This window comes from Dipodomys spectabilis, unplaced genomic scaffold (assembly GCF_019054845.1).
Source record: "Dipodomys spectabilis isolate Male_0828 unplaced genomic scaffold, ASM1905484v1 ptg000054l, whole genome shotgun sequence".
NCBI lineage: Eukaryota > Metazoa > Chordata > Mammalia > Rodentia > Heteromyidae > Dipodomys > Dipodomys spectabilis.
The window spans coordinates 19639885-19655844 of record NW_024870731.1 but is presented as its reverse complement, the minus strand read 5'-3'; the positions used below and the strand labels follow the sequence as shown (position 1 = coordinate 19655844).

Genomic DNA, 15960 nt, shown 5'->3' with positions numbered 1-15960 from the left:
GTGTAGTTTAATTTATGTAAGGACACTTGGCATAGTGGAACATAGGAGCTCTGAAATTAAATAGCCTTGGATTTGAATTAATGGTATTTTCAAAAATTCTTGTGAAAATTAGGAATAAGGCTTGTGAGTAGCCCAATAAAAATGCATAGTCTCTTGAGGTGTAAGGCATAATGTTATTTGCTTACTGACTTTGTGGCATGATTGATCCTAGGGCCTTGGCCTTGGACATGTTAAGCACGTTCTCCACCACTGGACTCTACACCTAGTCATGCTTTTAAATTTTAGCTTCTCCAAAGCTAGCTATGGGGCCTTGATAGGCTATATAAAAAGCCTATAGAGCATCTTAGTAAATGGCACCTGTTCTTTTAACAACATAAAAGCGACTAATAATCTAGCTTCCCTCTCCTTATATTAAAGTTTGTTTTCCCTAAGCTTCTACTTGGAAGTAAGAATTTAAAGTAGAAGAATTGAAAACAAGGCTGTTGGGAGTGTAGCTCAGTGGCAAAAATATTTGCTTAGCGTATGTGAAGCCTTAGGTTTAATGACCCAAACTGAAACATCAAAACCCAAAAAGGTTTAAAGCATTTTCTCATAATTAGGACACTGCACCCATCCTCTCTCCCTTTTCTATCAAATAAAGAGAAGCATGGGTGCTCCACTTGTATCAGCTGCATCTTTAGAAGCTGCATTCCTATATATAGGGTTCCTGTGCTCAAAAAGTGACTTTTCATCTCTTAAGAGGAACTTAAATGGATGCTACAGAATCTTACTTGTTTTTGTATCAGGCTCTTGCCAACTAGCCCAGGCTGGCCTTGAACTGGAGATCCTATTAAACCACAAGGTTTGCAAGCTTACATTTGCATTTTTTATTAAACACATTTTTTTTTTTTTGGTAGTACTGAAGTTTGAACTCAGGACTTCCTATTAGGGTAACCTATTAAACTTCCTGTTGTTTAGCCTATTGAAGTAGCTTCTCCATTCCCTATCTTTTTGCTTTTGTTTTTCAGATAATTATTTTAACCTATGTTAGCCTCAAATCACATCCTCCCCCATCTCTGCCTCTAAAGTAGCTGGAATTATAAGCATAAATTATTGGCATGGCTCTATGCTACATGTTCTTAATATTTCTGATTCCTGTAAAATTTTACACCAGATTTCTAAATTTTTTTTCTCCCTTTACCCAGTTGAAACTCACAAGTAGACTTCTAAGCTGTTTTAGTATTCTTTTTTCCTAAATTTGAGATTAAAACAATCACTTTATTGGCTGGGGTATAGCTTCAGTGGTTGAGTACCTGCCTAGCACCTGCCTAATCAACATGAGGCCTTGAGTTCAAACCTTATAGTCTCCCCTCACAAATTATTTGTATGTAATTATTATAGATGTATGTATTTTTGTAAAACTTAAAAAACTATCCCTTCTTTACCTAACAGTTTATTTTTAGAAAATAGGAATTTAATGAGGAAAAGTTTGAACCATCTTCTGTAGCTAACCTTGTAAAATACTTTTACAAAAAAATACTTAGTCATCAAGGTTATAACTAATAAAAGAATTTATTATAACTTTGAAGAATTTCACCTCATTAATGTATTATTTATGATATTAATTATTACATCGTAAATGAGTGAAATTTTAACTTCTTCAGAGGAACATGATTGACTAGTGTATTTTTTCTGTTTAATCCATGGTTATATATCTTACCCAGGCCTGTTTCTTCAGATTTGTATATATTTGGCAAGTCTATAGATCATAGGAAAGGTTAAGATTCAAACATAAGCATATAAACATTATATATATACTTTGGGGATTTCTAATTCCTAGTACTTTTTGGGAGTGGACAATCATGTCTCAAGATACTGCGCAGGTTGACCTGGAAGAACTTGTGATCATCCACCCTCAGCATCTCAGAGACCCCACATCTAGCTTGCCTGTTAGTCATTATATAGAGAGTCACTGAAAGATTAAAACTGTACAGTAGATTTTGTTGCACACATTATTTTGGTTTTAACTTTGTTATCTTATTTAATGTATGTCATCAGTGACTTCTACAGGATTAATTAGTAGTGGGGTATTAGCTGTGGAGCAAAGGTATTTCTGTAGAAAATATCATTTAAAATTGTGTACCCAAAGAATAAATTTTCAATTTAGATTGCATTTTACATGTATTTGATAAACAGTTTATTTGTTCATATTCACTGAGAATTTTGTCTCCATGTAGTTGGATTAAAATTTTTAAAATTATTATAAAAGTGATGTACAGAAGGGTTACAGTTACATAAGTCAGGTAATGTTGGATTAAAAATTTTAATTTCATTTAACATACTTAAATAGAGGAAAAGCATAAACTGAGACTGTATTCAAATTTTTTTCTTTCTCTTTCTTTTTTTTGGGGGGGGGGGGGTGGTCCGGACGTGGGCCTGAACTCTGGGCTTGGGTGCTGTCCTCAGCTCTTCAGCTCAAGGCTAGCGCTCTACCACTTGAGCCACAGCGCCACTTCCGGCTTTTTTCTTTTTGCTTATGTGGTGCTGAGGAATCGAACCCAGGGCCTCATGCATGCAAAGCAAGCGCTCTACCACTGAGCCACCTTCCCAGCCCTGTATCCAAATTTTAAATCCACTGCTTACTTAGACTTTGGGTAATTTAGCTTGTCTCTCTGAGTAAGAGTTGAGAGGGGCTTGAACTCTGGGCCTGGGTGCTATCCCTGGCTCTTCAGCTCAAGGCAAGCACTCTACCAATTGAGCCACAGTGCCGCTTCTGGTTTTCTGGTAGTTTATTGGAGATAAGAGTCTGATAGACTTTCCTGCCTGGGCTGACTTTGAACTGAGATCCTCAGATTTCAGCCTTCTTAGTAGTTAGGATTACAGGCATGAGCCACCAGTGCCCAGTGAAGTTTAACATAGTTTAAGCTGGAATATGAACTGTTGTTTATGCAGAGCTTCAGCACATAGATTAAATGTCTATTTTCTAGAAAATAATACCTTATCTTGGTCTTTCTTTTCTGTTCATATCAAAATGTTCATTGACTAACCAGCATAGAGAACAGAAAGAAAAAAATTAAAGTTTACCCATAGCTCTTTAATCCTCCCCAACCCCCCTTTGGTGTTAGGATTTTACCAGCATCACACACACACACACACACGCGCACGCACGCACGCACGCATGCACGCACGCACACACACGCAGTCCAAATCTCAGCCTTCATGTGCACATTGCTTTGAACTTCTGAAGGCAAGCCACACACACCACACACACACACACACACACACACACACACATAGTCCAAATCTTAGCCTTCATGTACACATTGCTTTGAACTTCTGAAGGCAGGATGGAAGCATTGAGGATAGGAATATGTCTCTGTAATGCATCCAAGGTGTGATTGCTTGACTTGTGAGCCTCATTGAGGCGCATTTGTACTTCAGGAGCTAATAAGATATGGCCATTTAGAATCGCATTTGACAGTATGCTTCCTCAAAAATAAATGGAGTCTGTCACCTTTTTTGTTGTTGTTGTTGGTCTTGGGGCTTAAACTCTGGGTCTGGGTGTGTCCCTCAGCTCTTTAGCTCAAGGCTAGTGCTCTACCACTTGAGCCACAGCGCCACTTCTGGCTTTTTCTGTTTATGTGGTGTTGAGAAATTGAACCCAGGGCCTCATGCAGGTGAGGTAAGCACTCTGTTACTCAGCCACCTTTCCAGCCCAGAGTCTGTCACCTTAAGAAATACAATGACTAGGGGGCTGGGAAGGTGGCTCAGTGGTAGAGCGCTTGCCTTGTATGCATGAGGCCCTGGGTTCGATTCCTCAGCACCACATTAGCAGTAAAAACTGGAAATGGTGTTCTGGCACAAGTGGTAGAGTGCTAGCCTTGAGCTGAAGAGCTGAGGGACAGCTCTCAGGTCCAGAGATCAGGCTCCATGACTGACTTAAAAAAAAAAATTACTTGAACTGAATTTGGTGTGTATCAAAGAAGAATATCCACTGTTTTCTGAAAAGATTAATGAAATGTTTCCTCGTTTCCAATAGTTAACTTCTGTGAACCCAAACTTCTAAATATATTTCAGCCTCATAATAGATTGGATATAGAATGAAATATGAAAATCTACTTGTTTTTCATTGAATCACATTTTTAAGAGATTTGTAAAAATATAAAACATGAGCCAGGAGTAGTGGTACATACCTGTAATCTCAGCAGTCTGCTTTTCTATATTAACGTCAACCTGAACTTCATAGTGAGAAAACTTTGTGGTGAGATCTTGTCTTAAGCAAATTAAAAAAAAGTTATTCTCACTAAATTTTATTTTATTTTTCATGACATTGTTATGTAAATGTGTATTGCTTTATTAGGTTATCCTGAATATTTTAAAATTTAAAGTTTTTAAAAAATTTTTAAATTTTTATTTTTTTGCCAGTCCTGGGACTTGAACTCAGGTCCTGGGCACTGTCCCTGAGCTTCTTTTACTCAAGGCTAGCACTCTTCCACTTGAGCCACAGCGCCATTTCCAGCTTTTTCTGTGTATGTGGTACTGAGGAATCAAATCCCGGGCTTCATGCATGCTAGGCAAGCACTCTACCACTAAACCACATTCCCAGCCCTAAAATGTAAAGTTTTAATTCTCATAGAGTAAACATTGATATAACTTATAAAACAAAAGAAATGGCCTTTGAGGTTTTCAGTTTAAAGGAATGTAAAGGGATCCTGAGTCCAAAAAGTTAGTGGTACTGCTTAATTTCCTTTTCTCCTTTCTAGATGTTATTCCTATGAATGCTTAATTTTTTGGGCTAAAATGATAACTTATAATCATCTTGCTGGTAAACGCCACTATAAGGTAGTTGCTAGATGCATGGAATTACTAAATGAAAACAGCTTTGGATCTTTGCTGAAATTAAAAGAAGAGGCCAGATTAACCTACTGTATTGCTGAAAATTGACTCACACAGCCATAGGCATATCCATATAAATACTTAGAAGGAGCTATCTTTTGTGCTAATGTTGTGGCAGGATTTCCCATGGAAAGTGGTTGCTGCGTTCTTACAGAATTTCTAATTGTATGTATTGCTTTTTAGGTCTGTGAATGCTGTGCCCTAGTGTGTAAGTTGTAATTATTAGCTTGGAAGATTAGGCAACTTAGGAGTCAGTGATTGGCTGTACCATAAAAGTAACTTAGAAGAGTTCATCTTTGCAAAGCCCAGTGACCTAAATCAGATACGTACGTCCCTGGGCTCTGCAAGGCACCTACTACATTACAGTGTCAAGACGTTTGTATGTTACCATGGAAAGGTTTCGTCGGGAGAAGCTATCAGTATGTACCTAATAATTAAATCTTATATTTTATTTACCAACAGATTTGAATCTTTCAAAGTTTTAACAGTGAAGCTTGGAGAAATGTCAGGCCTAATTAGCACTGGCTTAGAATAGTATCATCCTCTGTGTCCTTGGCTGTGGAAGGCATGTGCTGTAGAGTAAATCCCATGTAAAGCTAGAAATATTTATAGCATTTGTCTCTGTATAAAATTCGTTTTTAACAGTTAAAAGTACCTGAATGAGGCTTACTAATTTGGCTAGCATAATAGGAAAGAAATCATTTATTGGTTAAATGCATTTTGAAGCTAAATTAAAATGTTTACATGGTTAATCATAATTTATGAGAGGTGATAGTTTTAGGTTGAGGCCATATGTTTTATATACTGCAAAAAGTAAATTTGTACTAGTGGTCTCTGAGGGTTGTTTTACTAATATACTTGATTTATTTTTTTTAAAGTACCATGTAGTATTAGGTTTTTCTTAATTTTTTATTGGTATCGATTAGTTATACAGGTGAGGGTCTACTTATGTATACAGTACTTTTTGATCATAACCAGTCCTCTACTATTCTCCCAATAACATATCTATATACTTCTATGTCAAAAGATATACTAATTTTATATTTTAAAATCTTTTAATATCTTATTTTCTTAGTGCCTCTGATACTATCTCATTTTTGATAATGTGACCAGTAAAATAGAAATTGTAGATTGTACTTTTTCTCCAAGACAGTTGACTATAAAAGGAAATAGTGAGCCAGGCGCAGGTGGCTCACGCCTGTAAGCCTAGCTACTCAGGAGGCTGAGATCTGAGGATCATGGTTCAAAGCCAGCCAGGGCCGGAAAGTCTGTGAGACTCTTACTTCCAATAAACCACTAGAAAACCGAAAGTGGTGCTGTGGTTCAAGTGGTAGAGTGCTTGCCTTGAGCTGAAGAGCTGAGGGACAGTGCCCAGGCTCAGAGTTCAAGCCCCACAACCGACAAAAAAAAAAAAAAGGAGGGGGGGAATAGTGAGATGTATTATGTAGCTATAGCATCTCTTTCTAGTAAAACAGGATTTTGACTTTATCTTATATTGATGTTGATTTTGTTGTTATAAATTGGTGTTTTACATTTTAAAGTATTGTTACTTACATTTTAGCTTTAATTGTGTCTGGAAGGAATCTTTTTAAGTGGATCTAGGGTAAGTTTTTGTGGTATTTCCCTCCCTCCCCCATTTCTGGAACTTGAACTCAAGGCTTGAGTACTGTCCCAAAACTTTTTTGCTCAAGGCTAGCACTTTACCACTTGAGTCACAGCTCCACAGTCTGCTTTTTGGTTGGTAAGATCTAAGAGTCCTTAGATCTCAACCTAGGTATTTACAGGTGTGACCCACCAGTGCCTGGCTCAAAACAGGTTTTTATAGTAACCTGTACTTGGAACATTGTGCATGCAGCATGCCAGAAGCCAAAGAAGGCTTGAATACTGACAGGGAAGGCACAACAGCCAGGTTCTTCCTGCTATAAACTTGGCTCCTCCTTCTTGTAAGTTATTGTTCTAGCCTGGGAGAAGGTTAAATATAGTTACATAAGTTTAATTTTTTTTTAATAGAGAAATGTCAAGCATTTTTTACTACAAGTGACCTTGTTCTGTTGTCTGGTGAAAGAACTCATGTAACTGGCACTGTAGAATACTGGCTTAATTTTGTTCTTTCACTAATAGTGATTCTTGAAAGAATCACATAAGCTTTGAGTGTATCTTTCAGTTTTAGATTTTTGGAAAAGAAAAAAGATAAAGTAAGACCATTTAATATTTCTGAGTTATGAAGTCTCGTTTTTTTTCAGGGCAATGGAAAAAATATTCTGTATTTCTTTCCATGGGGAGCTATATCATAGTTGTAAGTTAATAGCTGTAAGCAAGTATAGGCTGGGCATTTTTGGATAGGTTTTCATTCATTCACATAATCCCCAGTATGTCCTTAGTATCCCTCAGTGTGTATACTGTATCATTTAGTGTGGGTCTACATTTGCTTATTGAGTAGATGGCATTTTTTCACAGCCCTTAGGATTCCTGGGCAACTCTGGAGCATTATTAAGGAAGGAGTAGGCAAACAATGTTGAAGATTTCTTAACTTCCTCTCCTGTTGGATTTCAGTAGAAAGATGTAATAACCTTAAAAATATAATGCTAACCCTAATCTACTGAAGATATAGGACCTTGGCAGAACGTCTGCGTACCTTCTGAAAAACATTTACTGAGTTCTTGCGGTCCTCTACCTCCCCCCCACAACCTACACTGTGCACACTGTATTGTTTCTGTAATTTTAATAGATATTTCTATTTATATATATATATTTTTGCTGTTCTGGGGCTTGAACTCAGGGCATGGGTGCTGACCGTGAGCTTTTTTGCTCAAGGCTAATTAGTGCTACCAGTTGAGCTATACCTCCACTTCCAGATATTTTGGTTGTTCATTGGTGGTAAGTGTCTTTCCTGCCCAGGCTGGCTTCAATTCAGGATCCTCAGATCTCAGCTTCCTGAGTATCTGGGATTATAAGTATATGAGCCAGCACTGGTGCCTAGCTATATAATTTTAATTTTTAATAGTTAAGAGGTAGTTATAAAGTACTTATTTTTAAAATAGATTTAAAATGTTCCTTTCTGTTAATTTATACATATTTGATAACTGAAACAAGGGATTCCTATATGTAGAAAAACAGTGAATACACCTTCATAGAAATGATGTGAGTAAATATTGATGTTTTATAATTTCATGTAGAACCATAGTGAGGGTTGTTTTTTTGTTTTTTGTTTTGGTTGTTCGTGGGGCCTGAACTACTGGGCCTGGGCACTGTCCCTCACTTCTTCAAGGCTAGAGCTCTACCACTTGAGCCACAGTGCCACTTCTGGCTTTTTCTGCCTATGTGGTGTTGAGGAATTGAACCCAGGGCCTCATGCATGCAAGGCAAGGGCTCTACCACTGAGCCACCTTCCCAGCCCTAGTGAAGTTTTCCAGTTGTCTCTTAGTGTGTCTTGTAAAAGTCACCTGTCTCCTGTGTCACAGTGTTTCAATGTCACTAATCTGAGATCTTGTTAAATAGGGCTTTTGGCTTGTCAGTATTTATGTCTCATACTTCTGAATTTTCATGTTGTCACTCCTCCATTTCTTCCTCTTTCTCCCTCCCCCCTATTTTCCAATTTGAATTGGAAATTCAAATTTCCATTCCAAGTCTAGGAGAAGTGAAATACATATAAGAATGAAAAAGCACCCACATTTTATCAGTATGCAGGTCTTTGACTCTAATCCTAAAGAAACTATTTAGCCTTTGGTTCAAAATTTCATAGTGATTCAGTAGCTTATATTCCATTTGGTTATGTATTATATTATAGTTCATTTAGCCATTCCTTTGATAAGGCATTATTACTAGCTCTTTTGTGATAGAGCAGTAAATAGCCTTGCACATGTGTTATTTCATATACAGAAAAACTTAAACTCTGATCTAAGGTACCTACATATCTTATGGATAATTAATGTCATATTTATGTTATGGTATAGTGACAGTATATTTTATGAATAAATTTCACATCAAGGCTAAAGAATTCTCTAAAGATTAGATTGAATCCAGCCCATGTTGATATCCTTTTGACGTTTTGAATTTTCCTGGGCCATGGCTTTAGGTAGGCACTTCGGGTTGGTGTGTAAACAGAAGTTATTTTGACTGAGGTTAAGAATGAAACATTGGCATGTGGGGCTGCTCTTTTACTGTTGCTATTTTTAGTTTTCTACTATAGTTTCAGAGCTAAAAATGAGAAAGCAAAACCTTGATACACATTTTAGAATAACTGACATTAATAGGTTGACTGGAGCTTGAAATTCAGGCTTGGGTACTGTCCCTGAGCCTTTCTGTGCTCAAGGCTGGTACACTGCCACGAGTCACAGCACCACTTCCAGCCTTTTCTTTTTATGTGGTACTGAGAAATTGAACCCAGGGCTTCATGCATGCTAGGCCACATTCCCAGCCCTGAAATTTGAATTTTTTAAATGAAGTTGTAACAAGATAAAACACTAGTGGTTCCTCTGTTCATCTGCTCTTCAGTGATTATCATTGACGGGACAATGTTACCAGTTTTATGTTTTGCTTTACAAATACTTGATACGCATGTGCATTTTTACATAAACTAACAAAAATAAAACATTGTAGTCTTAATGGAGTAAATTTACTCCATTAATTAAGAAATATGATACTAAGTACTACTGTGTGTTTCAGAAAAGCATTACTCCTTGCAATATCCAGTGCTTTTGTTCTCTCTGCATACTTTGTGCGGTGACTTAGCTTAACAACATGGCCTTGTTTGTACGGCTCACACTATTGGCATTTGTAGCAGATGTTGCCTTTCTTATGTTCACAGTTGAGAACCCTCCAAAGGTATTGAAGGGAAAGGGGAGCTGCATGTTTGCCACTTCTCCCTTTCAAGTATGAGTGCTGCAATTGTTTAGATTTTTTTTAAAAAAACTTTTTTTGGGGGGGCTGATTCTGGGGCTTGAACTCAGATGTTCACTTGGAAAGTTTAAACATGTAATTATAGCTACATGAAAATAAGTTTTTATTTTGTTAGATGGCCAGAGTTTAGTGTATTGTTTTCCTTTATTCTGGCATTTGTGCAAGTGAAATGACAGTTTGTTAGGGGAACAGTTAATCCTTTTCGAGTAGACAGTATTGTACCTTTGGATAGGAATGAGGTTGTCTTGTAACTGCATGCTTGGGAATGAAGTAATATGAAGTCATTAAAGGACAGCTAAAGATTTTAGAAGGCTAGAATTAATGGCTAGTAATTATTAGTTACTCATCCTAGAGCTTTTTTGGTGCTTGTTTTGGTTTCCTCTTTCCCCTTTCCTCTTATTACTAAGGAAGTGTGAGGAGCTATGGGGCAGTCTGGTTATTAAAGCATACTGTTTGTCCTCTCTCTTAGACAATTATATGAAGTTGTCTCATAATTATACTTACTCTCTTAAATATGGAGATTTGACAAGTCATTTAACTTTGAGTTTCCTTTATTAAGTTGAACACTAGTCATTCAGTCATACAAGTTATCTCTGATATCCAAATCTGTTTGCTCCTACTGTTTGGACATCTGCCTTCAGAAAGTATAGCTGTCAGAAGATCTACCCTTCCTTAACTATAATTAGTTCTCATTTGGGGGTAACTAGTTGTGTTTGGATAGCAAGGAATTTACTTGAAAAATTAAGCAAATTGATTTAATTTCTAGGTTTAGATGTTAAGAACATGGGTGTAGAGTTTGGCTAGGAAGGAATAATTGTATATACCTTTTATATTCTGAAAAGCCTTGAGTTGCTGGCTAGCACTTTTTTTGGGGGGGGGGGTCTGGTTGTGGAGCCTGAACTCTGGGCCTGGGCACTGTCCCTCAGCTCTTCAGCTCAAGGCTAGCGCTCTACCACTTGAGCCACAGCGCCACTTCCGGCTTTTTTCTTTTTTCTTATGTGGTGCTGAGGAATGGAACCCAGGGCCTCATGCATGCAAGGCAAGCGCTCTGCCACTGAGCCACCTTCCCAGGACCCTGGCTAGCACTGTTAAAGACCAAATGCTTATTGTCACAACGCTGGTTAGCCCTAGGCTGGGCACCATCTAAAACATGATGCAACTGGTCTAGCTTGAACTCAGCTCCACTTTGAGAGAAGAGGATTTGTCCATCTGTTTCTGTCTGTTACATAGAATCATGCATAAGAAGTTTATAATATTTAGTGATGATTATCCTTTTAAGATTGCCAGAAGTTTAGAAATTGAAACTATAATTTTATTCCTTTAAAAATGGTCGGGGCTGGGAAGGTGGCTCAGTGATAGAGTGCTTGCCTTGCATGCATGAGGCCCTAGGTTCGATTCCTCAGCACCACATTAGCAGAAAAAGCCAGAAGTGGTACTGTGGCTCAAGTGGTAGAGAGCTAGCCTTGAGCTGAAATGCTCAGGAACAGTACCAGGCCCAGAGTTCAGGCCCGTTGACCGACCAAAAAAAAAAAAAGTCTGTATGAGCCGGGTGCTGGTGGTTCATACCTGTAATCCTAGCTACCCAGGAGGCTGAGATCTGAGGATTGTGGTTCAAAATCAGCCCTGCCAGGAAAGTCTGACAGGCTCTTATCTCCAGTAAACCACCAGAAAACCAGAAGTGGAGTTGTGGCTCAAGTAATAGAGCCTTGAGCTGAAGAGCTGAGGGACAGCCCAGGCCCAGAGTTCAAACCCTATGACCGACCAAAAAAAAAAAGTCTGTATGTAAAGTTTCCTTTTATCCCATCCTTGTTAATACTCTGTCTTCATTTTTTCGTTCATTCATATATATATATATATGTGTGTGTGTGTATAAAATCTCCATCCTCCACCCTTTGGTAGTGTTTCCCTTTATTTGCTGTTCTTTCCTAGCTCCCTTTTACATTTGTGTTACATTGTTGTTATCATCATCATCAGCAGCAGCAGCATCATTTTAGGTTTAGATTCTACAAGTGAATGAAAATATGCTATATTTGGGGTTTTGAGCTTGGCTGATCTTACTTAAAATAATGATCTACAGTTCTATTGATTGATTTCCCTGCAAATTTTTATATAATTTTATTTTTCTTTATGGCTGGATAAGATTTCATGGTGTGTATGTGTGTCTATATATGCGTATATGTGTGTGCATATTAAGAAATACACACACATACACATACATAAACGTTTATGTCTGTCTGTGTATATCCATTGATTGGTTTTGGGGCATGTAAACCAGTTCCACAGTTGATAATAGTCAATCTGCAACAAACATGGGTATTCAAGTTACCTCTTTTTGTAAATTGATTTCTACTCTTTCAGTATGTTAATTAAAAAGCATAAATAGTTCAACATATGTGTTTACCTTCCACTAGTATGTTTGTTTCGTTTGAGGAGGGAACAAAATAGAAAAGAAGATTCATATAACTGAGTTTTCACAATGGAAAATCGGAATTTCTCTAGATAACATGGTTTTTCCTTTGGGAATATCAAACATCATTCTTTTGTTGTAACTTATAAAAGAAAGGAGTACTGCATATTAAGTCCATCTTTTTTTTTGTTTTTGAACAGTTTTGTTTTTAACTGTAATCCAATCAAATATAGCTGTTTTTCCAATTAGTAAACTTTCTATGTTGATACTTCCCCTTCATTCATTTTTCTTTTATCCCTGGTCCTGGAAAGTCTTTCTTTTTTTTTTTAATAAGCTTTTTTATTGTAAAAATGCTGTACAGAGGGGTTACAGTTACATGAGCAAGGTAATGAGTACATTTCCTATCAAGCATTGTTGCCTCCTCCTTTGTTTTCCCCCTACCCTCCCTTCCCTCCCACCTCCACAACTACACCCCACCCAAATTGTAATGTTTGTTTTTCAACATAGTGTCTTGTACATCTCATTGTTACAATGGGTCAACTGTATCCCTATTTAAACTTTTTGTTTTTTCCCTTCCCCTCCCCATATTATATGGACATCGCATACAGTGGTTTATACCGTGGGGAGTAACATACAAAACAACAAAAAAAAATCACATGTACATTATAAATATGTTAGAAACAATAGCAAGAAAGAAAAAAACCACTTGTATCCCTATCTTGGGGTTCATTTCGCTTAACATCATCTTATATGATCATATGTACATAGCCTTTGACCTTTTCTGCTTGTCCCAGTCATATACTAGTTATTGCAAAAAAGGGAAACCAGGGCTGGGAAGGTGGCTCAGTGGTAGAGCACTTGCCTTGCATGCATGAGGCCCTGGGTTCGATTCCTCAGCACCACATAAGCAGAAAAAAAAAAAAAAGCTGGAAGTGGCGCTGTGGCTCAAGTGGTAGAGCGCTAGCCTTGAGCTGAAGAGCTGAGGGACAGCGCCCAGGCCCAGAGTTCAGGCCCCACGACCGGACTCCCTCTTACCCCCCCCCCCCCCCCCAAAAAAAAAATAAAAAAGGGAAACCATGGGACCTGTGCTTCTTTGGGCCTGGCTTACTTAATATAATTTTTTCCAAGTCTTTCCATTTCCTAACAAATGGGGCAATGTCATTCTTTCTTGGAAAAGTCTGTCTTTTGAGGATGAAATAATCCTATTTATTTAGATTCTCTCTCTGTCTCTGTCTCTCTCGGTCTCTGTCTCTCTGTCTCTCTCACACACACACACAATGGCAACAGCAAATTGCCTACAAACATACTTGAAAATAATGCAGTTAACTGTAAGAGTTTATTTTTTTTGAGAAAAAGCAAGCTGTTTCACATTTTGAGCCATTTCAAATGTATATAACAGATCTTCAGTGTGATTTCATGAGTAAATGAGAATCATTTGTTCTTAGGGTCCTGATGAAGAAGCTGTTGTGGATCTTGGCAAAACAAGCTCAAATGTGAATACCAAGTTTGAAAAAGAAGAACTAGAAAGTAAGTTTGTTTGAAATACCATTCTTAGCTAGACAAGTGATCAATTTATGTTTGTTAGAGTTCTTAAGGATTACCATTTTTTTTGGAATTTTTTATTGTTTGAGAAAGAACTGTCATTTAGAAAACTGTTGATTACTTTCTTGTACAGTTTAAACAATAATAGTACAGTAAAACACCTATGTGACAATCTAATGTAGGAATTGAATGACCCCTGATTATTTACTTCATTGAAATATTGGCATTAGATATATTTCAGAAAGCCTTTCAAACCTCACTGGTAGTTACTATTACTGGGCAAACTGAAAAGTTAGTTACGTATCAGTTAATTGTTGTTTTCATTTCAGTCAGGTGAGGTAATTTTCTTATGAGCAGACTAATGTGCCACAGTTATAACCAGTTGTTATCTAAATGCATGGGCCTGTTACATTGACCTTTTAAAATGGTACAGTAATGTTCTCATAGGCTTTGTGTAGCCAAATTAGTTATTTCTCCATTTATCTTCCCTAAGTGAGAAGAAATGCTGATTTCTTTTTTCATTTTTCCTTTAATACTGTATTTACAGAATGGCTGCAAACATAGTACAAAAAATTTCTGTATATACTTTCAGTCTCCTAATGTGAAGAACATTATTAGCTTTGTATTCAACTTACAATTATAAAAATACAGAAATTAACATTAATTATCAGTTGGTTAATTGTTTTACTAAGTTGCTAATTTTGTTTGGAATTCAGAAGTGGCTTTTCTTTTTCTTTTTTTTTTAAGGTAAGTAAGTATGTTAGTATGTATTTTGCTTTTAGTGTGGCTTGAACTCTGGGTTCTGGTACTGTTCATTTTTTTGCTTAAGATGACACTATACTACTGACACTGTACTACTTGAGACACAACTGGACTTCCCAGTTCAAGTTCTGAGAGTACATTTATATCTTATCTTCTGTTCCCCTCTAATCCATAAGTTTCTTATTCTTTGCTTGTTTTTTCATGACACTTAAAGAGTAGTGGAAAGATAACTTGAGTGAAGGTCTGTTTTGATCTGTCTTGAGTGTTCAGGACACACAGTAGACACAATGTGCCCATCTTCACATGTGGCTCTGTGGATGTGACATAATACTATAGAGTAGCAATATGTAATATTGATTAATATTGAGCACTTTTGTGAGGTGTGGTTGTTGATGGCAAAGTTTTTGATAGACGTTTTTAGGTCTTTCTAGGAACACATCTTGTATTAACATCTGTGAGAACTAAACCTATAGGAAGCTGTTACTTTGTTGCTTTTAAGGAGATAGAGGGAACATAGGAGTTCTCATGTAGATGATGAATTTTATTTTATTTTATTTTTTGTTAGTCATGGGGCTTGAACTCTGGGCCTGGGTGCTGGCCCTCAGCTCTTCAGCTCAAAGGTGAGCATTCTACCACTTGAGCTACAGCATCACTTCTGGCTTTTTTTGTGTATGTGGTGCTGAGGAATGGAACCCGGGGGCACACAAGGCAAGCGCTCTATCACTGAGCCACCTTCCCAGCCCCAGATGCTGAAATTTTTTTAACTGACTTTAAAAATCTTTTTTAAGTCTGAGCTTACTAGGTCTTCTAGAAAAAAGGACTGTTATAATAAAGGATAATAAAGACATAATAAATAAGAGCAGAGAAAACAAGCCTTGTTCCCCTGTTCTTTGGATTCTAGTATATTCCTACATATAGCCTTTTTGAAATGCAAGTGCATTAAATTTATTTTTGTCTTCGTTCATTGAGGCTTGTGTGCCAAGACCCATTAGTGCTAATTGGAGTAACAGCTTTACAATTCAGTATTTTGACCCTTTATTTCTTCTTTTCTTGATGTGCTGAAAGTTGTGAAATCACTTGAGTTTTATTATAGTTCTCTTTATTGAAATATAATTCACCATTTTAAAGAGTGCACACATTGCTTACCTACATTCTGTTAGGAGGCCAGCAGTACTCTTAATTTTAGAAACATTTTTGTTATCCCACAAAGAAACCCTGTACAATTCATTTTTATCCTTGGATTTTCTAGTGAAATTTTTTCCTAATGAATCACTTGATATTTGCTAGGGAGGGTACTAGGTAGTTGGAAACATTTAAACAAATAATTTTAGTTAAGTGAGTTTCCATAAGTCTAGACCTCTTTTAAAAGTTGTTTATTTACTATATTTATATATTAGCTACTTGAGACCAAAAGACATCAGTAACTTCTTGTTTCCTCTAAACTGGAATATGAGCTACAGGCAACTAAAAAATTC

At 37.1% G+C, this 15960-nt stretch overlaps 1 protein-coding gene across 2 annotated transcripts in view; it reads left to right on the top strand.

The window, feature by feature from the left end:
- Slc4a7 (solute carrier family 4 member 7) overlaps positions 1 to 15960 on the top strand; it is a 91547-nt gene that overhangs the window by 21025 nt on the left and 54562 nt on the right. For both annotated transcript variants that reach the window (XM_042680291.1, XM_042680290.1), the window contains exon 2: positions 13627 to 13708. In XM_042680291.1, coding sequence (XP_042536225.1) covers positions 13627 to 13708 — 82 coding nt within the window. The remainder of the gene's footprint in view (positions 1 to 13626; positions 13709 to 15960) is intronic.